This window comes from Somniosus microcephalus, chromosome 13, assembly GCF_052327205.1.
Source record: "Somniosus microcephalus isolate GS21.2 chromosome 13, FLI_Smic_1.0, whole genome shotgun sequence".
NCBI classification, from domain to species: domain Eukaryota; kingdom Metazoa; phylum Chordata; class Chondrichthyes; order Squaliformes; family Somniosidae; genus Somniosus; species Somniosus microcephalus.
The window spans coordinates 39,601,063-39,624,848 of NC_140999.1; the positions used below are offsets into that span (position 1 = coordinate 39,601,063).

The 23,786-nt window shown below is 45.6% G+C and overlaps 1 protein-coding gene across 1 annotated transcript in view; it reads right to left on the reverse strand.

Moving 5' to 3' along the window:
• Positions 1-23,786, reverse strand: part of LOC147108244 (solute carrier family 12 member 2-like) — a 315,116-nt gene that overhangs the window by 127,782 nt on the left and 163,548 nt on the right. Inside the window, exons 21-27 of the mRNA XM_086004787.1 lie at positions 23,217-23,276; positions 16,627-16,755; positions 15,849-15,960; positions 14,871-14,957; positions 14,624-14,759; positions 14,464-14,531; positions 11,963-12,164 (exon numbers count right to left, since the gene is read on the reverse strand). Coding sequence (XP_085860913.1) covers positions 12,029-12,164; positions 14,464-14,531; positions 14,624-14,759; positions 14,871-14,957; positions 15,849-15,960; positions 16,627-16,755; positions 23,217-23,276 — 728 coding nt within the window. The 3' untranslated portion in view covers positions 11,963-12,028. The remainder of the gene's footprint in view (positions 1-11,962; positions 12,165-14,463; positions 14,532-14,623; positions 14,760-14,870; positions 14,958-15,848; positions 15,961-16,626; positions 16,756-23,216; positions 23,277-23,786) is intronic.

Consider the following 23,786-nt stretch of genomic DNA (forward strand, 5'->3'; position numbering starts at 1 on the left):
ATTCCGGATAACCGAACGCTATAGTAAAAGATACGGAGCTCAGAGCTCCGTACAAAGCAACAAACCCTGTGCTTCAAAACAATCGGCACAAGTTGCAAGCGTCTCTGTAGCTTAGCAACAGCTTCAGCTACACCTGTAGTGGCGCTTCTTAGTTTCCAAACAGGCAGCCACTGAGCTGTGGGGCTTTTAACAACGAGTAGACGCGTGTCGAAATAAAACGTTCCCAAACGTAGCTTTGTCTTTTAAACTGTTTACTACAACACTTAACAAACGGAATTACAAAGCAAACACGTATAAACGAACACGGTCAAAAACTGTATTGCTCCAAACCTCACAACTTCTGCCTCCTTCAGCCACGTGCAGTTTAAACTGTAAAATGGCTGCACACCATGTGTGGCTTAGGGACTGTACCATTGTGGCAAGAATGAAGGGGGTGTCTCGGACTATACTACTGGAGCAAGAAAATAGGGAGTTTCTTAATACAATAAGTCGGTCAGGTAAATTAACTGTATTATGCCATTTAACCACTATTTTAAAGTATTTTCTTAAGCTTTCATGGCTCTTACACTCCGGCCCCTAATTGACTAGGCACATGAAGCATATCAATTACTCAAACATTAAGAGTCATAAACTAATGAGTTCAACATATTTACAATATAAGTGTCCACTTTTTTCGTTCAGGAACCTTTCACGCTGCTTCTTGTAGCAGAGGTAAGTATTCTCTTGTCCATCTGGTCCAGAAAAGGTCTGACATATACTGAACTTGCCTCCACTTCCGACGGGCATACAGATCTTCCCTTTTGAAGACTCCCGGGGGCATGGCTGGCTGTGTTTTCAACAACAACAGGTGGTTCGGAGTCAGGGCTTCGAGGTCATTGGGATCATCTGATGTCTTAGTTATCGGTCGGTCATTAATGATGGCTTTGACCTCACACAGAACGGTTTGGAGTCCCTCGTCGTCGAGCGCTTGCTGCTTCAGTACAGAACTGAGTAGTTTTCTTACGGTGCGTATCTGTCTTTCCCAGACACCTCCGTGGTGGGATGCAGCCGGAGGATTGAAGATCCACTTAATTCCTGTTTGCATCATGGCTTCCTGTATTTTAAGCTGATTCCAACCTTCAATAGCTTCCCGTAGTTCTCTCTCCGCTCCGACGAAATTAGTGCCATTATCAGAACGCATAATGGACACCTGTCCTCTTCTACAGACAAAGCGCCGCAAGGCGTTAATACAGGAATCAGTGTCAAGCGTGTGTGCCGCCTCAATATGAACTGCTCTGATGGTCAAACAAGTGAAAAGCACACCATATCTCTTGACAAGGCTCCGTCCTCGCTTTACCTCGATAGGCCCGAAATAGTCCACCCCTACGTTTGTAAATGGGGGCTTGTCTGGTAACAAACGGTCTTCAGGCAGGTCTGCCATTTTCTGCTCCCCAGCTCTAGCGTGTAACCGTCTGCAAACAATGCATTCAGAGAGTATTTTTCTTATTACGGAATTAGCTCCTGGAATCCAGTATCTTTGTCTTAGCTTCGCAAGCACGTGATTCCTCCCACTGTGTCCAATACTCTGGTGTATATGCTGAAGAATGAGAGTAGCAACCCGGAGGTCCTTAGAAAGGATAGCAGGATGCTTGGCCTCCTCTGGCGTAGCAGATTTGTTTAGTCTCCCTCCCACCCTCAGTACTCCATCTTGCAGTGTAGGGTCCAGCTTGTAGATATGACTACCTTTCTTGATTGGAGTATTTCGCTGTTGAGCTTCGATTTCTTCTGGGTATCTTTGTCTTTGACTGAAGCGAACTATCTCCTTCTCAGCCTTGGCCAAGTCCTCCACGGTCAATGAATTCTTGCCCAATGTGGTCTTGTGCTGATGCATATACTGCTGTAGAAGCATTCTCTGCTTATCAGAGTTACTTTCAGACTGACTGGTAGTGGCTCGGTACTCTTTTCTCTTACCGCTCAGGTGTAGCAGCAACTCTTTCAACCTTAGAAACCATGCAACTGCTTTCCTCAACTGGTGCCATCCTGAGAAATGGTTAACAAGCTTGTTCACTGTGTCAAAGTTCTCTTTCGTATTTATGAGATTTACTGTGACTGATCTCTTGACTTCGACGTCGTCTTCAGCAATCTGACTTGGCATATCTGGTCTTTCTGGCCATGATCTCTCTGTTTCCAGCAGACAACTTGGGCCTTGTATCCAAGTTTCACTCCTCATGAAGTTTTCAGCCTTCAATCCCCGTGAGGCTTGATCTGCTGGGTTTAATGAGGTGTTTACATACCTCCATTGAGATGGTTGTGTAGCTTCTCTAATGGATGAGATTCTGTTTGCTACGAAGGTCTTGAAGCGTATCTTCTCATTCTCTACATACTTCAGCACCGTCGTGCTATCCGTCCAGAAGACAGATTCTTCTAATGGGAGCTGTAACTCTTTCCGCGTCACCTGGTCAACTTTAACTGCAACAACTGCTGCCGTCAATTCCAGTCTCGGGATGGTGACCTGCTTCAGCGGAGCCACCCTGGATTTCCCCATGAGGAAGGCACAATGTTTCTGGCCCTGTTGATTTGTCAGCAAGAGGTAAGTAGCCGCGCCATAGCCGTCCTCACTGGCGTCCGAGAAATGATGTAGTTGAGCCGTCTTTGTAACTCCAAAACTCGCGGGCTTGATGCATCTACTGACGTTGAAGCTAGAAAGTTGTTGCAAATCTGTCAACCATCTGTGCCATCTCTGAGCTTGACCTTCTGGGATATCTTCATCCCATCCTCTCTTGTCTCTACACAGCTCTCGTAACATCAGCTTCACCGGCAGAATGAGTGGTGCCAGGAATCCAAGAGGGTCGTAGATGGAACTGACCACGGAGAGAATCCCTCGTCTTGTGGATGGTCTTTCGTTCACCATTATCCTGAAGTTGAACGTGTCTGACTCAATGCATCATTGTACACCAAGAGCTCTCTCGATAGGAAGGACATCGTGGCTCAGGTCCAGATCTTTGACTTCAGTGGCTCTTTCCTTTTCTGGGATAGAAGCTAGAACTGCTCTGCTGTTGCTTATCCACTTAGTCAGATGGAATCCTCCATTCGAACACAGAGTTCTAAGGTCTCTTGACAGTGCGATGGCATCGTCTTCTGTTGACGCGGACTTCAGACAGTCATCGACATAAAAGTTTCTGAAGATTGTCTCCACGGCCTCTGATGGTGCTTTGCCTTTGCCATCTTCTGCAGTTTTTCTGAGAGCGTAGCTTGCACAGCTGGGAGATGATGTGGCTCCGAACAAGTGTACGGCCATTCTGCATTCCACCATCGCTTGACTAACGTCGCCATCTGGCCACCAAAGGAAACGCAGAAGATCAGCATCTTCATCAGGGATTCTGACTTGGTAGAACATTGATTCTATGTCTGCCATCATGGCAACGAGCTCTTGTCTAAACCTAGTCAAGACGCCAATGAGGGTATTAGTAAGATCAGGACCTTGAAGCAGCTGGTCATTCAGTGAAGTTCCTCTGAATGAGGCGGCGCAGTCAAACACTACACGGATCTTTTTCTTCTTTGGGTGATACACACCGTGATGAGGAATGTACCAGACCCTTCCATCGTCTCTGTTCAACTGTTCCTCGGGCACTTTTACAGCATAGCCTTTCGCTATGATGTTTCTCATGAAGCCTTTGTAGTCTTCGTGAAAGTCGGGGTTCTTGTTCAGCTTTCTCTTTAGACTGATGGCGCGTTGCTCTGCTATGCAGCGATTGTTCGGCATCTTCGCGGTCTGTCTTCTCAGTGGCAAACCAATGTGATAGTGGCCATCAATGAACTGTGTAGACCTTGTCATCAAATCCATGAACTGATGGTCTTCTTGTGACATCTCTGTCTTTTCCTCACAGCTGCGTTCTGAGAAGTCTGCGTTGAACTGCTGTATCAACAGCTCTTCAATGCTTGCGATAGAGATGCGATTAACTGTGACATTTTGTCCTTCCTCCTTGTTCGACTTGTTGCCATCATCTCTCCTTACCGGTCCATTGACTACCCATCCAAGGGCTGTCCTGACGGCGTAGGGTCCGCCATCCTTGCTGTTTATCACCTGCCATGGCTCCATAGTTTTGTAGGCATTGGTTCCAATTAATAGGCCAATTTCTGCTTCAATGTATGGGAGACGCACCTTTTCTAGGTAAGGCCATCTATCCACATCCTTCTGCAGGGCTAAGTTCCCTATTCTAACAGGAATCTCCCTCTGTGTGAAAACATTAGGCAGGTCTATGAAGTCCTTCTCTTCAAGTCCACACACTTCTAAGTCTGACAGGATATAACTTTGCATTGACTTCTCATGACCCATGGTGCGTAATAGGATTTCTGTTCTTCTGCCTCTAACGTTCAGCTGTCGCATGAGTGATTCTGTGCAGAACGTTGCTGAACTACCTGGATCCATGAAGGCGTAAGTCTCCACAACCTTCTCACTCCTCTTAGACTTGATCTTTACTGGTACGATGGCAAGAATACAATCACTGTCACCGGCCCCAGTGAATCCACAAGTCTCTGGTTCTAGCGACACCAGAGCACTTGAAACAACCTTCTCGTCGGTATTGTTTTCTTCACTCTTCTTAGAGACTTGTTCTTCTTTATGGATATGCAGCAGACTGGGATGTTTCCGAGTGCACTCTCTGCATGTTGTTCTTTGCTTACAGTTTCTACTCAGGTGCCCCTGAGAGAGACATCCAAAACATAGGCCGTTGTACTTCAGGAATTCGATTCTGTCCTTATGTGGCTGTGCTTTGATGTCGCTGCAGAAATCCAATGTATGATTCTTCTGGCAGAATAAGCATGGCTTCTGAAAGGCATTAGCAGACGTCACTGTGCTGCTCTTTTTGGGAGATGAGTTCTGGGGCCTTTCTTCCTCGGCCTGGGTGACGATAGTTGCAAAGCTGCTTCCCCTGGAACCACCTTTCCTGAGAGTCTTTGATTCAACAGGCTTGGCTTTCACTCTTCCATCGGTGGTCGGGCTGACATCCTGGATGTTTCCAAACAATGGGTCCCTAGCAATTTTAGCCTGTTTGTCTATGAAATTCACTAAGTCTGCAAACCTGGCTCTACTTTTCTGTCTCTCCATTATCTCAAAGGCTGTTCTTCTCCATTGTTCTCTCATCCTGTAAGGAAGCTTAGAGATGATGATTCTCATAGTCGTAGGATTGTCCATCTCTTCCATGAATTCAACATCCTCCATGGTGTTGCGACATCCTATGAGGAAAAGAACATATGCGTTCAATGCCTCTCCGTCCTCCGATCTGATCTGTGGCCACTTGGTAGCCTTTTCAATATATGCAGTGGCTATCTTCAGCTCGTTACCATAGTGCTCCTGCAGCAACTTCCTGGCTTCTATGTATCCCCGGTCCGGTCTCATGTGTTCACAGCTTCTGACCAGGTCTTGTGGTTTACCACTGGTGTACTGTCCCAGGTAGTACAACTTATCACTGCTGCTCTCTGTTTTGGAGTCAATGGCTTGTTCAAAGGATCTGATGAAGGGCTTATACTTGAGTGGGTCGCCTTGGAACACTGGTATGTCTCTTTGAGGGAGTCGAAACAGATTCTGTTGTTTTACAAGCATCTCTGTAATTTCGTTCTGACGTTGCATCACTCGGTATAGGCTTCTCCCTGTGTCTTCAGGCCTCTGGTGGTCATCAGCAGGGTCTAGTCTAGACCGTCTGACATCTGGGGTAGCATCACGTGCTCCTGTTAGTGGAGAGGCCACTTTTCCACACTGTAATGCCAGGGGATTGCCTTCGGGCTCTCTTGTAACTCTTGAAGGTGCCCTGGATCCAACTCTATGTGACAACATTGACTGGCAGTATTCGCTCCCGCCGTCCCGTGAGCCTTCATAATCTTTGTACGCACTCAACCAGGCGTCTGAGACCGCTATAGCTGTTTTTATCTCCAGCTGTTCTTTCTTTGCCTGCACCTGGGCCTGTTGGGCCTGCAGTTGGGCCTGTTGGGCCTGCAGTTGGGCCTCTTGGACCTGCAGTTGGGCCTCTTCCCGTTCAAGAGCTTGCTTCTCCGCTAAAGATGCTGCGCGCGCCATCAATGCCGCCCGTTCAACCTCCACTCTCATGCGTCGCGACGAGCTTGTGGTAGAAGCGACTGACCTGCGTCCAGAAACAGAGCTACCTTCTTTTCGATTTTTGCTCGGTCTGGCGGAAGTCTCTGAAATGCTATCGTCTGGTCCGACTTCATCGTCAACTTTATCTTTCTCTGCTGTATCAGCATCTTGACGAATCTTTAACATCCACTGTTCTGTGACCTTGATATAGTCCTTAATGCTGGTTGATTTAAGATCAAACCAGTTGTGCTGATCAGCGTTTCCCTCTTCTTCAGACAGAAGTGCTAATACATCTTCATTGAGTGCATTAAATTCTTCATGCAGCTTGGAGAAATCGTAATACATTATGTCTTCAGCTTTCTTAATATTAGCATTATCTTCCATGAGACGATCAATTATCTTCATTTTTCCAGTTATCTGAGCTAATTTAGCCTTCCTTGCACCTATGCTTCTATGTAACTTCTCTTCCATTGCCTTTGGGGTGAGCTTTATTTCCCTCTTTTGTCCAGCAATCCTTCTGGCTGATGGAAGCTCCTGGCTCCGTAAGGCCTCGGCCATTTTACCCGCAGCTCTTATTTAGCTTCTCAATAGAATGAACAAAGCAAGTAACAGTCACTGTACCTTCGCTTTCTTATATTGTCGTCTGGCTCCGTGACCATTCATGTATACGTTCGCCGACGATTCCGTCCTTTCCTTCTTAGGGAGCAAGTTTTTGACTAATGTAGTGGCGCTTCTTAGTTTCCAAACAGGCAGCCACTGAGCTGTGGGGCTTTTAACAACGAGTAGACGCGTGTCGAAATAAAACGTTCCCAAACGTAGCTTTGTCTTTTAAACTGTTTACTATACCACTTAACAAACGGAATTACAAAGCAAACACGTATAAACGAACACGGTCAAAAACTGTATTGCTCCAAACCTCACAACTTCTGCCTCCTTCAGCCACGTGCAGTTTAAACTGTAAAATGGCTGCACACCATGTGTGGCTTAGGGACTGTACCATTGTGGCAAGAATGAAGGGGGCGTCTCGGACTATACTACTGGAGCAAGAAAATAGGGGGTTTAATACAATAAGTCGGTCAGGTAAATTAACTGTATTATGCCATTTAACCACTATTTTAAAGTATTTTCTTAAGCTTTCATGGCTCTTACAACACCCTTGCACAGCAACAAATGGAGTAAAAAAGTAATAAAAGTTACCTGAACCGACGGATAGAGCGTTCCAGTTATTTAGGGGCCGGTTAATGGAAAGTTTCCTGTAATGGGGAACCAAGGGTCTAGAGAGAATGAGGAACTTAAAGAAATCAGTATAAGTAAAGACATAGTACTGGAGAAATTAATGAGACGAAGTGGCGACAAATCCCCTGGACCTGATGACCTGCATCCCAGGGTTTTGAAAGAGGTAGCTGCAGAGATAGTGGATGCACTGATATTAATCTTCCAGAATTCCCTAGATTCTAGAACAGTCCCCAAGGATTGGAAGGTAGCAAACATAACCGCACTATTTAAGAAAGGAGGAAGAGAAAAAATGGGGAACTATAGGCCTGTTAGCCTGACATCAGTAGTAGGCAAAATGCTAGAATCTTTTATTAGGGATGTGGTAACAGGGCACTTAGAAAATCATAATATGATTAGGCAGAGTCAACATGGTTTTATGAAAGGTAAATCGTGTTTGACAAATCTGTTAGAGTTTTTTGAAGGTGTAACTTGTAGGATGGATAAGGGGGAGCCAGTGGATGTAGTGTATTTGGATTTTCAAAAAGCATTTGATAAGGTGTCACACAAGATGTTATTACACAAAATTAGGACTCATGGTATTGGGGGTAATATATTAGCATAGGTTGAGGATTGGTTAATGGACAGAAAACAGAGAGTAAGAATAAAGGGGACTTTTTCAGGTTGGCAGGCTGTAACTAGCAGGGTACCGCAAGGATCCATGCTTGGGCTTCAGCTATTTACAATCTATATCAATGATTTGGATGAAGGGACTGAGTGTAGCATATCCAAGTTTGCTGATGATACAAAGTTAGGTGGGAAAGTAATCTGTGAGGAGGACGCAAAGAGGCTGCAGAGAGATACAGACAGGGTGACTGAGTGGGCAAGAACATGGCAAATGGAATACAATGTGGGGAAGTGTGAAGTTAACCACTTTGGTAGGAAAAATGGTGAGAGACTGGGAAATGTTTGCACTCAGGGGACCTGGGTGTCCTTGTATATGAATCACAGAAAGGTAACATGCAGGTACAGCAAGCAATTAGGAAAGCAAGGGATTAGAGTATAAGAGTAAAGAAGTCTTACTACAATTATACAGGGCATTGGTGAGGCCACATCTGTACAGTTCTGGTCTCCTTACCTAAGGAAAGACATACTTGCCTTAGAGGGAGTGCAACAAAGGTTCACTAGACTGGTTCTTAGGATGAGGGGATTGTCCTATGAGGAGAGATTGAGTAGACTCGACCTATATTCCTTAGAATTTAGAAGAATGAAAGGTGATCTAATTGAAACATATAAAATTATTACGGGGTTAATGCTGGGAAAATGTTTCCCCTGGCTGGGGAACCAGAACACGGGGTCGCAGTCACAGAATAAGGGGTCAGCCATTTAGGACTGAGATGAGGAGAAATTTCTTTTAAGGGTTATGAATCTTTGGAATTCTCTACCCCAGAGAGCTGTGGATGCTCAGTCATTGATTATATTCACGACAGAGGTCGATAAATTTTTGGGAATGAAGGGAATTAAGGGATATGGGGATAGTGCGGGAAGGTGGAGTTGAGGTAGAAGATCGGCCATGATCTTGTTGAATGGCGAAGCAGGCACGAAGGGCCAAATGGCCTACTGCAGCTCCTTATTCCTATACATAAGAACTGGTGCTCTGGCTGTATCTCAGTGTCACAAAAGGGATGAAGCACTTATGGATCTAATGATAATTTGCAATGTGCTTCATCATTTGTCATCTTACCTTCCACCACAGTCACCCTCACTCTCAATTTGGAACAGGAGTCAGCCAAGTGCGATCAAATACAACTTTTATTCTCCATTGGCATAATTTGATTGAGTCAACCTCACTACACTCATCAAGCAGACTGTTCCATCAGGCTACAGGGTGAGCTTATAGTGAGCAATACTGCAGTTTTCCTGCTGCACCGGGTATCTCTGCAACACGACTTGTTGATATTAAACCGGACTTGTTAATGGACTATGTCTAAATGCAGGACTTATACTGGCTTCCCTTTTTACTCAAATGATGGTGCAGTCCTTCCAACAGTTCTCTTTTTTTAAGTTAGCCCTTTTTCTGTTATTCTTGTTTTTATATTCTCCCTCTCTCAGGCAGACATCAATAAAACAGATAGAACAAGCCTGGGTCCCCTGCCTTAGTACAAGAATATGCGCCCTCTGACGCTCTAATATATTTAAATATTGATTGATGCAAAATAAAAGTGGCAAGATGAAAATAGGGAAGAGACAGTAATAAAATAAGCAGGTTTTTTAAAATTTGGCTCAGGTATGCAAATTGAAGGCAACATACGAAGCTCGTACTCGTGGATCAGTATTCGATCTGTACCTAGGATGTAGAACTACATCAGTTTAATAAATAGCGAATAGACAACAAAAAATTACAGAATCAGAAAATGCTACAAATAAAAACACATTTAAATCAAAATACGGTTTACACAAATTTCTCAGTATCTGGATTGTTTAGGCACAGAGTGATAACTTCAGCCCAAAATTCCAATCTCCCCATTGGGATGGACAAACTTTGATTCATTTTCTCACTGCCTATGGATTGGGTTCAAATACAAATGGAGACTTCAGCTCCAATCCCATTCTGCCTGGTTTAGTCTGTCAATACCTTAACTTATTTAGAAGTATTACTTAAATTATGTGTGAGGGTGAAGACAGTAGATCCTGGCCAGGTGTGATTGTAAGATCTTTCATGATAAACAGTACAATCTAGTTCTGATCAGTGGAGGCACAGAGCAGTCAAGTATAAATCCCAGAATCTAAACTCAGTTTACTAGGCTCCCGATGAATAAAGAAATGATCCAAGGGGTGATCATGCCAGCGCAGTGCCTACTGGCTGCTCGAAGCCTGGGTACAAGGAGCACCAACAGTGGCCTGGAGCTTGGTTCCAGATGGCAAGCTGGGCTGATGATGGGGGAAGAATCACCCAAAAAAAAAACAAAGGTGAACAGTGTAATACAGCACAGAAGGAGGGCATTAGGCCCATCACCCCTGTGCTCAATGACCTACATCGGCTCCTGGTCTGGCAACACCTCGATTAAAACTTCTCATCCTTGTTTTCAAATCCCTCCATGGCCTCGCCCCTCCTCCAGCCCTACAAGCCTCGAGATCTCTGCGCTCCTCCAATTCTGGCCTCCTGCGCATCCTGGATTTTAATGGCTCCACCACTGACGGCTGTGTTTTCAGCTGTCTAGGCCCCAAGCTCTGGTATTCCCTCCCTAAACCTCTCTACCTCTCTCCCCTCCTTTAAGATGCTCCTTAAAACCTACCTCTTTGACCAAGCTTTTGGTCATCTGTTCTAATATCTCCTTATGTGGCTCGGTGTCAAAATTTGATAACGCTCCTATGAAGCGCCTTGGGACGTTTTACTACGTTAAAGGCGCTATATAAATGCAAATTGTTATTGTGCTGGCTCTTTGAAAGAGCGATCAAATTAGTCCCACTCCCCATAGCCCTGTAAATGTTTCCTTTTCAAGTATTTATCCAATTCCCTTTTGAAAATTACTATTGAATCGGCTTCCACCGCTCATTCAAGCAGTGCATTAAAAAAAAATCTTCTCATCTCCTCTGGTTCGTTTTTCCTATTTTTTGTAAAATAGAAAATGGAACCAATCCAGGAGTATGGTGTTTTAGTGACTGACCTGTACATTTCATCCCACTGCTCGGAGAACAGGTTAAAAAATACTAAAAGCTCCCAGAAGACGCTCTCCATCAGCCTCCCGAAGAGCCCCTGCTTCACCTCAGTGATACAATGATTGTTTAAGATCCCTTTTCACGTGCATCAGTGCCCAGCTTGGTTTGTTTTGGCAACCAGGGTGATTCAGCAACACACAGGGTCTCAGAGTGAGGTGGGATACGGGTCAACCCCACACTTCTGAGTTCCCACTGCTGAGTGAGGAGATGGTGGGCGGAAGATAGAGTTGGGAGGGCAAGGAAGGGATGGAGGGAAGACATGGCTTGCATCTCCAGGGGGCAGCCCAAGGCCACAATCATACTCAAACCGCACACCCCCCCCCCCCCCGCCGTGGTTGTGCCTATGCAAGCACTTCCCACCAGAGCGTAAAACAAGATGAAGTGTTGGGTTGATGCCCCTGCCCCTCTCCTCTCCTCCCTCTTCCCTCACAGCTGGGTCAGTGCAGCCTGTCCACTTCTGTTGATTTATGGCCGAGGGAGCTAAGGGAGAAAACCAGGCAGTTCACCAAACACAATCATTTAAAGAAATATCTGTGGCTATTTGAGGCAATATGTAAACTATAAAAGCAATAAAACATCCAATAACCTGCAGTAAGGTGGCCAACTATGATCTACATAGTAACACATCAAAAACATCTCAAACTCAGCTCTAAATGGGTCAATAAAGATTTACCATTTGGTATCTGTTCTGGTGCGACGTGTTGCTCCTCGTTATAGGCCGTCTATCCCCTGGAAAGAAATGCTCAGAATTGGGACTTCCCGTCCTCACTCACAACCATAGCATGGCTCTCCCAGCCCTCAAGGATAACGGCCTAGGATCCGGCTTGAGAAGATGCTACAAAGTCAGATAGAACCAGAGCAGAGTTCCACCACCCCCAGCACAGAGATTAGAAGCTAGATTTCAGTTCTCCTGCAACAGTTTGATTTTTTCTTCTATATACCATTTGAGGTTTTCCTAACCTGTTGCATTGTGCAATGATTGCCTGGCACATTCAGTCTCAACGTGGAGGCCCTGCCGAGACCATGTTAGGAGTAGAAGGTGAGGACACTCTGATGGTTGCCACGGATCAGCAGGACTGGCGGCAGCTTCCTGGAGAGTATTTCTAGCCAGGCCATGTACAGCGCATTGCACACGGCCCCTTTCCGTGCGATGGGCAGGCTCCTGAAGAAAAGAGAAAGAAAATGTTGGAGACAATGCGGAACCCAATGAAGCACAGACTTTGATAAATAATAGGAATGTGTGCAATGGGAGAATTTGCAATAGGGATACGCACAAAGGAGGTGTGTGTAATAAGGGTACGCACAAAGGAGGTGAGTGTAATAAGGGTACGAACAAAGGAGGTGTGTGTAATAAGGGTACGAACAAAGGAGGTGTGTGTAATAAGGGTACGCACAAAGAAGGTGTGTGCAATAAGGGTACGCACAAAGAAGGTGTGTGTAATAAGGGTATGCACAAAGAAGGTGTGTGTAATAAGGATACGCACAAAGGTGTGTGTAATAAGGGCACGCACAAAGGAGGTGTGTGTAATAAGGGTACGCACAAAGAAGGTGTGTGAAATAAGGGTACGCACAAAGGAGGTGTGTGAAATAAGGGTACACACAAAGGAGGTGTGTGTAATAAGGGTACGCACAAAGAATGTGTGTGTAATAAGGGTACGAACAAAGGAGGTGTGTGAAATAAGGGTACGCACAAAGCAGGTGTGTGAAATAAGGGTACGCACAAAGAAGGTGTGTGTAATAAGGGTATGCACAAAGGAGGTGTGTGTAATAAGGGTACGCACAAAGAAGGTGTGTGTAATAAGGGTACGAACAAAGGAGGTGTGTGAAATAAGGGTACGCACAAAGGAGGTGTGTGAAATAAGGGTACGCACAAAGAAGGTGTGTGTAATAAGGGTACGAAAAAAGGAGGTGTGTGAAATAAGGGTACGCACAAAGGAGGTGTGTGAAATAAGGGTACGCACAAAGGAGGTGTGTGAAATAAGGGTACGCACAAAGGAGGTGTGTGAAATAAGGGTACGCACAAAGGAGGTGTGTGTAATAAGGGTACGCACAAAGGAGGTGTGTGAAATAAGGGTACGCACAAAGGAGGTGTGTGAAATAAGGGTACGCACAAAGGAGGTGTGTGAAATAAGGGTACGCACAAAGGAGGTGTGTGTAATAAGGGTACGAACAAAGGAGGTGTGTGTAATAAGGGTACGAACAAAGGCGGTGTGTGTAACTGGGGCAGAGGATTAACCCAGTTACTGAGCTGTAAGACCTCATCCCTATGAGAGAGGCAAAAAATGTTGCCATTAACAAAATTCAACTTGCCAACTTAGAACTGGTATAATTTGTGCAGTTACTGTATGACTCAGGTTATCTGTCTGTCTCCAAAACCTATAATCCTTCCCCTTCCCCGCCCCCTATTTTCTCTTCCGCAGACACGGACTTCCTGGAGAACAGGTTTCTCAGATGCTGGCCATCCTCCAGTACCTTACCCAAGTAGCCATTCTTCATGTGTGAGACTAGATGGGGTGAGTCGACAGGGAATTTAACTGTAGGGGGTATCACAGCTGGGCCTGGTCCACACATGCACTTCCCAACAGCAGTCACCGGACAGTAATCGGGAGCAGGAACCCTGGCTGATTTTGTTTTCCTCATCCCTAATCCAGGCAGGCCAATTGTAGTGACCTGCCTTACTAGCTTAGATCAGCTGTGGCTCAGTGGGTAGCACCCTTGCCTCTGAGTCAGATGGTTGTGGGTTCAAGTCCCACTCCAGAGATGTGATCACAAAATCTAGGCTGACACTCCGGTGCAATACTGAGGGAGTGTTGCACTGTCAGAGGTGCTATCGTTTGGATTAGACATTAAACCGAGGCCACATCTGACCTCTCAGGTAGAATGTGAAGATCCCTTGGCACTATTCGAAGAAGAGCAGGGGTGTTCTGGCCAATACTTATCCTGCAATCTACATCACTGAAACCGATTATTTGGTCATTATCACATTGCTGTTTGTGGGATCTTGTGGTGTACAAACTGGCTGCTGTGTTTCCTACATTACAAAAGTGACTACACTTCAAAAGAGGTTCATTGGCTGTAAAGCACTTTGGGACATTCTGTGGTCGTGAAAGGCGCTAGATCCAAGTTCTTTCTTTCTCGTATAGTTCAGTACCACACCAGGCAGTGCACACCTGCTCTGTGAGGCTCAGTGCCACACCGGGTGATGCATTTGCCAACTGAATCCGTCAAGAAGCATTTAATACTTGCAGCATTTAGCTTGAATGAACAATGGGCTCCAATGAGTTCTCAGTTGTACAATCATTGGGGCAAGGTATGAATTATGTCCTCCTCATCCATCTTGTACCAAATCCTGATAATGCCCCCCGCAAGGCCCCACTCCAACTCTCTCGAAAGGGAGACGCATCTCTCCAAGTGCTTCTAATTTTGTGAATTGCTGCATGTCTCAGCATCTGGGAACTTACATCACTATGAGGTTAGCAGAGCCGGAATGTTCCTGCAGGAGTTCGTTCAAACGTATCTGACGCTGGGTCTGAGATTCAAAACAAACAGGTCCCATCAGTGAGATTATTAGAAAATAAGAAACAGTCAAAAAATTAACTGAATAATAACCCAAGCTCAGACCTTCTCCCTGAACATTTCCAGTTCACTGTCCGAAATTTTCCACAGAACATCAGTTTTGATATTTGTTGCCGTTTCCCCATCCCAGTCCTCATCATGCAGCCTGTATGGCTCAATCAGCTCATTAAAGACTTTGAGACTGAGGAAAGAAGCAGAGCCTAGCAACAGTGAGACTAGAGAAGACCAAACATCACCAATTAACCCTTTCCACCCCGCACTGCGGCCTCACCCCTTCACACCGCGTCCTTACCTCTCCGCACTAGGTTTAGTGTTTATATCCCCAATAATCACGATGTCTGAAAAGTTGATGCGGAATTTGCTGAGTAGTGTTGCCATCCTGTAACACAGAGTGCCGATCAGGGACAGCTCAATGACGATCTGACAAGAACAATCTCCAAACAGTGAAGGCACCCACAAAATGTGATCAATGGCAACGTGAAACATCCAACTCCCCTATGTAACAATATTTAGAAAGTAGACAATCAGCCCACAGACAATCAGGGGCCTCCATAGTGTGACACGTACATCAACACGGGGCCTTTGTCCAAGAATCCGTCTCCAAGATCTATGTCCCCAAAGGGAATAGGTGCACATCACAGATCCTCGGCTCCACGTTTATGCCCCCCAAGGTCCATGGTCTCTTTAATTTGCATATATTTAAAGCTACAGATACGAACGGATTTGGGTATTCTGATTTAAGAATTATCCACCAATGAGGTAACAGGGCTAAGAACAGACCATTCCAAACCTCCAAACCCACAAAATCCAAACAGGACAAACCCACGAATAAGAAATTTTGATATAAATATATATGGATTGCCTGGGCTCGAAGCTGGATTGTCTGGGCATTGTGCCCAGGTTGGAGTGTTAGCACTTGGCTCACTGTGAGCCTTCTCACTGGCAGAGTTGAGGGTTGCATTTTTTTTATCTTTACCACTTGGTAAGCATTGTCTGGACGGAGCGCAGAATGGTAAATCTGGCAGGAAAGATTGTACATCTCTGACAGAATCCACCTGATTTTCCTTACGTTTGTTTCATTATTGGCACGCAGTCCTCCCCACCAAATTTTCACTGCCAAGCGCCACCCTTATGATGCCTTGGTGATAAGGCCAAAAATCCACCCCATGGTGTCGGGTCTAAAGTGCTCAGTATATGAGGGAAATCAGCCCCTCTTCCCAAGAAAAGCCGTAAATGTAAACAGAAATTGGGGAACTGAACATATTCTAACCTTCTCCTGTCGTCATCTATCGTATGGATTTTGCCGCCTGTAAACACCCTGATTCTACAATCGTTCCACTGCTTCTTCATGGTAATGAGGTATGGGATAAGTAGGGTTAGACCTAAAAATAAAGATATTAACCATCAGTGAAAGAATCAGTATCCGAGAGTAGATGTGAATATTGTCCAGCATATCCAGCACTGAACCTGAACACTGCTCCAATACCGCTGATGTTCAATGGATCCAGATTCACAAGGAGGAGGAAGGGGAAGCAACATCTTTAGGATGAAAATGCCATCCTATTGACTGCTAGTGTCAAACAGCAAGGTGCAGGTGCTAACTCAGGGCTCAACTGCCAAAAGCCGATTCCCGTGTCAGTGCTTCTGGGAGAGCGGTGTGCCACCAGACATATGTAGATAGCTAAAGGTCGGTGGAGATGACGGAGATATCCTTCACTCATTTTGGGTCCAGCCATCTTGGGGACCATCTTGTGGAAAGTTCTGAAGTGCGGGATAGAAATGGTGGAATGGAGGTGGCATTTTGACATGAATCAAATAATTGGAACATTAACCCTTTAGTAAATATCTTCCAATTTATTCAAATGTTCTGCTTTTCCCTGACAGTGCTTTAAACAGTGTCTGCTATACTCTCCCTTTTTGTACCGTGTATCTTAGCCAGTCCAGCGGCAGCTGCCACTGTGGTAAATCAGTGCGTGAATAGTTGATTCAGAAAATGCAAAGGGACATATCAGGGGATATAAAATACACATTAAATCTCTCCCTCCTACCTCCATCATCAAAAAGCCACCAAACATCAATGATTCCTTTGCCCTGTTTCTTTTGAAATGGTGATTCAATCTCAGGTACGGTTCGGTGGATTCTAGAGAAGGTCCTGAAGTACTGAGAATCGATACCTGCTGCACAACAACATGACAAAAAAATGAAAAGTAAGGGTGGGATTATATTATTCTTCCGTTGTCCTGTACACCTCACACAGATACATTATAGGTCAAAGTAAAGAAAGGCACAGCTCCTGTTGGGAACACACACTCAAGGACATTTATGTTAAGTCTGTGTGTTATAGTGAGAATTACTACACAGACCACAAGAGTAAATTTTAACAGGTCTTTACTAGTCGAAGGTCAGGGCGGAACTGCCCAATAAATCATTACACAGCACTTATATACCGGTGTGGTCACCACCGGTATTACAGTATACAGCAGCCAAGATAAAGTAGTGCAACTCTTAAAATAGTTCTCTTAAAGGTGGAACGGTTACATACACCACAATCCTCCCTTTTTAGCTTAACAGTACATATTCCCCATTAACATAACATAATAACATATATACACAACTTCATGTAAAAACAGTTCACAGATTCAGTCTCTCTGGAGGCTTCCTGACTCGGTCCGGATAACGCCTCGGTGGTGTAGTAGTTTTCGGTGGTGTAGTAGGTTCTTTTGGCAAGGTCGATTCGGCTTGAATGCCAGTGTCGGGTTCATCTGATTCCAGTATCACCGGATCGGAGGTAGATACTATGGGTATCTCTGCTTCATCTTTAGGCGTATAGAGTTGTGGAGTAGGTTGTCCCTTTTCGGATGACTCTATGATCTGGTCAACATGGCGCCTTATTATGCTTTCACCAATGTCCACGGTATACATCAGCGGTCCTAGTCGTGTGCAAACAGTTCCAGGCTGCCTTTCTCGGTACGGTAGTCCCGGGCCAAAACTTGTTGACCTATCTGGAAGGTTCTAGTTGGCCTTTCATTCATGCCTTGAAATTGCCGGTTCTCTACGTCCCTTCTGATATTTGGCTTGATCAAATCCAGCCGGCATCTTAGTCTTCTATTGAAAAACATCATGGCGGGAGTTTGGTTTGTAACCGCATGTGTTGCATTCCTGTACGCCAACAAGAAGTTATCTACCTTATGTTGTAGATTTATGTCTTCATTACCCATGGCCTTTATGGCCTTCTTGAAGGTCTGGACAAACCTTTCAGCTAATCCATTGGTGGGATGGTATGGGGCGGACGTGTAGTGCTTAACCCCATTGTTTTTTAAGAACTTCCTGAATTCTTCGGACACAAATTGCGGTCCATTATCAGAACAGATCTGTTCCGGCAGCCCATTCCTGGCAAATATGGTCCTTAATACTGTGATGGTTTTTTCCGTGGTGGTGGAAGACATCTTTATTACCTCCGGCCACATGGAGTGTGCATCCACCGCGATTAAGAACATTGAGTCCATAAATGGACCAGCAAAGTCGATATGTACCCTTTGCCATGGAGATGAGGGCCACTCCCATGGATGTAGAGGGGCTTGTGGTGGGGCGTTTTGGACCTTCTGGCATCCTAGACAGCTCTTGGTCATTTCTTCGATGTCTCCATCGATACCTGGCCACCACACAAACGCTCTGGCTAGGTTCTTCATTTTCACTCCACCCAGATGCCCCTCATGAAGCTCCTTTAGCAGTTTATGCTGGAGTTTGGGTGGAATCACCACTCTGGATCCACACATCAAAGTTCCTCGGCACACTGACAGCTGCTCTCTTCTTTGCGAGAATGCTGGCAACAGTGGTTCGCCATGTGCTGGCCATCCCTTCACCGTTAAATCGTAGACTCGTGAGAGAGTCGGGTCATTTCTTGTTTCCTTTTCGATGGTAGAATTTGTTACTGGTAGACATTCCACTATGGTTGAGTGGAACATCTCCACTGGGTCCACTGTAGGCGCCTCTTCTACCGTTGGCAACGGTAGGCGCGATAAACCGTCAGCATTCCCATGCTGTTTTGATCCTTTGTATTCTATGTCATATTGGTGTGCCCCTAGGAAAAGGGACCACCTCTGTAGCCTTTGCGCTGTCATAATGGAAACGCCCTTTTTAGGGTTGAATATGGATACCAACGGCTGGTGGTCTGTCAGCAGTGTAAACTTCTGGCCCTGCAGGTAATGATTAAACTTCTTTACTCCCCACACCAGGCTGAGAGCCTCCCTATCTATCTGAGCATAGTTGCGCTCAGCGGAGGTCAATGATCTGGATGCAAATGCGACTGGCCTTTCCAAGCCATTTGGCAACTTGTGTGAGAGTACTGCTCCAATGCCATAAGGAGAAGCATCACAAGCTAAACGAATAGGTAGCGTTGGGTTGAAATGAGCCAACACTTCCTCTGAGGTGATCAATGCCTTGCTTTTGCGAAAGGCCTTCTTACAGTCCTCGCTCCACTTCCATGGTACTTCTTTCTGCAAAAGAGCATTCAGCGGGTGCAGCACCGTGGATAGATTTGGCAGAAACTTATGGTAATAGTTAATCAACCCTAGGAACGACCTCAACTGGGATACATTTTCCGGAGCGGGAGCCTTCACAACAGCTTCGATCTTGTCAGGTGACTTGTGCAGCCCCTCCTGGTCAATAACATGACCACAGTACGAGATCCGTTTCTGAAAGAACTCACATTTCTGGCGATTAACTCGAAGTCCATATTCCTTCAATCTGGTGAGCACCAGTTTCAAATTTGCAAGGTGTTCCTCATCATCATCTCCTGTAATCAGGATATCGTCCAAGTAACATTGAGTGTTTGGAATTCCCTGTAAACCAGTCTATTATATCGATACAAGCCTCTGTGCGTGTTGATTGTGAGATACTGGCGTGACTCTTCCTCAACTTCCATCTGTAAGTACGCTTGCGCCAGGTCTATCTTGGTGAAGTGTTTCCCACCAGACAATGAAGCAAAGATATCCTCAATCCGCGGAAGCGGATATTGCACCGTGTGAAGCACCGGATTAACTGTGATTTTGAAGTCTCCACAGATGCGGACCTTCCCCGGTTCCCCTGGCTTGTTACTCGATGAACGCTTCATGACGGGAACAATGGGCGTGGCCCACTCACTCCAGTCCACCTTAGACAGTACTCCTGAACGTTCTAGCCCTTCCAGCTCAGCTTCCACAGCAGGTCGTATCGCATAAGGTACCGGTCTGGCTTTGAAAAATTTTGGGTTTGCATGTTCTGCAATCTTGATTTTTGCCTTAATTCCTCTTAGTGTTCCCAGTCCCTGTTGGAACACCTCTTTAGCCTCATCCAATATTCTGGACAATCGTTCAGGTTTGACATTTTTTTTTCCGGAATCTACCGTCATTGCTTTTAGGGAGTGCCAGTCCATATTTATTTTCCTGATCCACTCCCGTCCCAGAAGTGGTGGACCTCCCTCAGGTAGTACATATAAGTCCATTCCTTGGTGTTCTTTGCCCTTGTGTATCACCTTGACTTTTATCTTTCCGATGGGGTATACTCTTTGCCCCGTGTATGTCTGCAATACTATCTCCGTATCCCGTAGGGGAATATGTGTGAATAACCTTTTGTAATCTTGCTTATTCATGACTGTCAACGCTGATCCGGTGTCCAATTCCATCTTCGCTTGGACTCCTGCTATCTGCAGTGTGACCCAGATAGTTTGTAGGTCAGCTTCCTTACTCACATTGTGAATTCTCAGACTACCCAGTTCCTTGCTGTTGGAGTCTGAATCCAAATTCTGTTCATCCGAACTCTTCTCAGCCACCTTATGTACCTTTCTGCACTTTTCCTGCAGTGACTTTTTGTTGCTGGTCTTCTTTCCTGACCGGCATACTTTAGCTATGTGACCAAGCTTGCCACATTTTCTACATTCCTGGTTTTTAAACCAGCATTGGTTCTGATCGTGTGTTGTCTTTCCACAACGATAACATTTTGTTGTACCCAAAGCCATTTGATCTACGCTGAGTACCGCTGCCTTCAGCTGCATTTCCGCAGTGCCTCTCGCTGCGGCTTCGTGCGATGCTGCAATAGTGACAGCCTTATCAAGTGTAAGATCATTCTCTTCAAGCAGCCGCTTTTGTGTTCCTTCTTTCGACAATCCACACACGAATTTGTCTCTCAGTGCCTCTGTCAGACTTTCCCCAAACTGACAGTATTTCGCTAGCTTACGCAGTTCAATTAAATACTCCGCGTTGCTTTCCTCTTTCAGTTGCGTTCTCGCATAAAATTTAAATCGTTCCGCTAACATCAGCGGTGTGGGGTTCAAATGATTTTTCAGGACAGCAACAATTTTAGCGAAAGTCTGATCCGCCGGTTTAGCTGGTGATAGAAGATGCTTCAATAGCCCGTATGTCTTCGCACCCATTGAGTTTAGTAAGGTTAGTGCTTTATCTTCATCTGATATTTTATTTGCCTTACAATATATCTCTATGCGTTCTACATACGTGGCCCAATCTTCAACATCGGGATCGAAATCGTTGATGTTACCACGCTTAGGCATCCTCGCAATCTTCTTGAGAAACAAAAAGAAATTTTTCTTTTATTTTTTTTTTTAAATGGTGGTTTCCCGCGCTTGTGTTCTTCCCCCGCCTATGAAAATGGCGGCTTCCCGCGTTTGCCTTTCTCCCCCGCTGGCTGTAATGGCGATTGCCGTATTGCTGCGTTCGCCCTCCCCAGCGGTTTTCAAATCGTGCCTCCCAGCCCCTCTTGCAGTCCGGTCCTTTCCCCCGGCTGCGGCTGAGTTCTCCGCGTTTTTTTTAAATTTTCTCCCGCGCCTTAAGCTGACCCAGTCGCTGCGCCTCACGGCCTCGGTAGCTGCCCGGCCTTTTTCACCGGTCGCGGTCGAGCTCTCTCTCGACGCTGTTGCGTCTCCCAGCCCGCTTGCAGCCCGGTCTTTTACACCGGCTGCGTTTGCATTCACCGCGGCTCCCGTGCCTTACGCTGCCCCAGTCTCAGCGCCTCTGGCCCCGACTTCTGTCCGGCTCTTTTCCCCGGCCGTGGTCGAGTTCTCCGCCCTTATATCCTCCGTTTTTCCCTCCCCTACTTCACAGCCAACGTGGCCGACTTGCTGCTCGTCGCTGATCGGCTTACCCACCACCGTGATAGAAGGGATGATCACTGCCTGTTGCTGATGGAAGACTTCGTGTCAGGATTCTTCCTTTGCACTTCAGACCTGCGTCTTTTCTCAGCAGGATGATGAGGGCGGATGCCTCCTCTCAACGCCCGTCAACTGCCTTGGATGTATCTCTGCCGCAGGGTAAGATCGTACTCGTCGCCACTGTTAAGTCTGTGTGTTATAGTGAGAATTACTACACAGACCACAAGAGTAAATTTTAACAGGTCTTTACTAGTCGAAGGTCAGGGCGGAACTGCCCAATAAATCATTACACAGCACTTATATACCGGTGTGGTCACCACCGGTATTACAGTATACAGCAGCCAAGATAAAGTAGTGCAACTCTTAAAATAGTTCTCTTAAAGGTGGAACGGTTACATACACCACAGTTTATCTCAGCTTCCTGCAGGGAGTTTCCTAATTGCTGTCAATTAAATACAGGGGTCACTCTACAATACCCCATGAAGTGTGCACAGCAAGACTAGAGAGTAATCCAGTATGAATTGTGTCTCATTATAACACGGCTGATGATGTATTCCATGTCTGGCACAAATTTATCAGGGGTGCATTTGTTTTGAGTTCGATACACAAAACGATTTTTTTTCTTAATCCAGTTGACCCCCTTTACAACTCGGTCTTTGACAGTGGTTGAGGGCAATGGTTAGCAGAACAAAAAAAATCAAGGTGCAAGATTTGTTCTAATTGTTAAATTTTGAAGAGAACTTCGCACTCAGCCTGCGTCAGCATTATGTACTCCCAGGTCAGGTACAGTCCAGGATAGATACAGAGTAAAGTTCCTTCTATACAGTCCCATCAAGCACTCACAGGACAGCTACAGCTCAGGTTAGATACAGAGTAAAGCTCCCTCTGCATTACCCCATCAAGCACTCCCAGGAAAGATACAGTCCGGGTTAGATCAGCCATGAGCCCTGCCTGCTCCCTATCTTGGCCCACCTCGAATCTTGGCAATGCCGAGCAGATGATCCTGGATTAATCATCACCTCTGTAGAGGCACTAACAGGCTCAGCCCTGGGTCACCTCTCTCTCCTTCCTCTAACTACAGTCCCTTTATTTAACTGCAAAAAACTAACTACACACCACCTTCCTCGCAGTGAGGGTTTCCCAGCTAGTCTGTGTCGGAGGGAGGTGCACACACAGCTCCAACAGCCACTGAGAACAATACTTCAGGGAATTGTACCTGGAGGAGAAGATGAAAGTCACATGGCCAAGGAAGCAATTCTAGCAGCAGAAAAAGGCAGCTAGGGCCAACAAGCCCAGTCCTTTTTGATGGGTAACAGATCAGGAAGTGCAATGTGTTCTGAACGTTGATTACATCTCTGGTTATGTTTATAATGCAAAAAACTGCTTAAATTTTATCCCTAACCTACATAGCAGACAAATGTCAGAAAGTGGGTCAGACTACAAGTTCAACCTAGTATTTTACGAAAGCAATTTCTTAAATGCTCTAAGATTGGGTACCTCTGTCCAGGAGTGGCTGTGACTGTAGACCTATCATACACCTGGCCTCCTTCTGGTTTTCTGTGGATTAAAGAAAAATCTACTTGTGAGATAAGGCCAGTGCTGACATCCTGCAACTCATTTCCAAGTGCAAAACAAGCTTATTAATGTATTTACTTTAATTGCAATGTTAGTGTCTCTCCTTTAATTGCAGAGTTATCAGGTCTCCCCTTTAACAGTAGTGACAGTATCTCCCCATTAACAGCAGTGACTGTATCTCCCCATTAACAGCAGTGACTGTATCTCCCCATTAACAGCAGTGACAGTATCTCCCCATTAACAGTAGTGACAGTGTCTCCACATTAACAGCAGTGACAGTATCTCCCCATTAACAGCAGTGACAGTATCTCCCCATTAACAGTAGTGACAGTGTCTCCCCATTAACAGCAGTGACATTATCTCCCCATTAACAGCAGTGACAGTATCTCCCCATTAACAGTAGTGGCAGTATCTCCCCATTAACAGCAGTGACAGTATCTCCCCATTAACAGCAGTGACAGTGTCTCCCCATTAACAGCAGTGACAGTATCT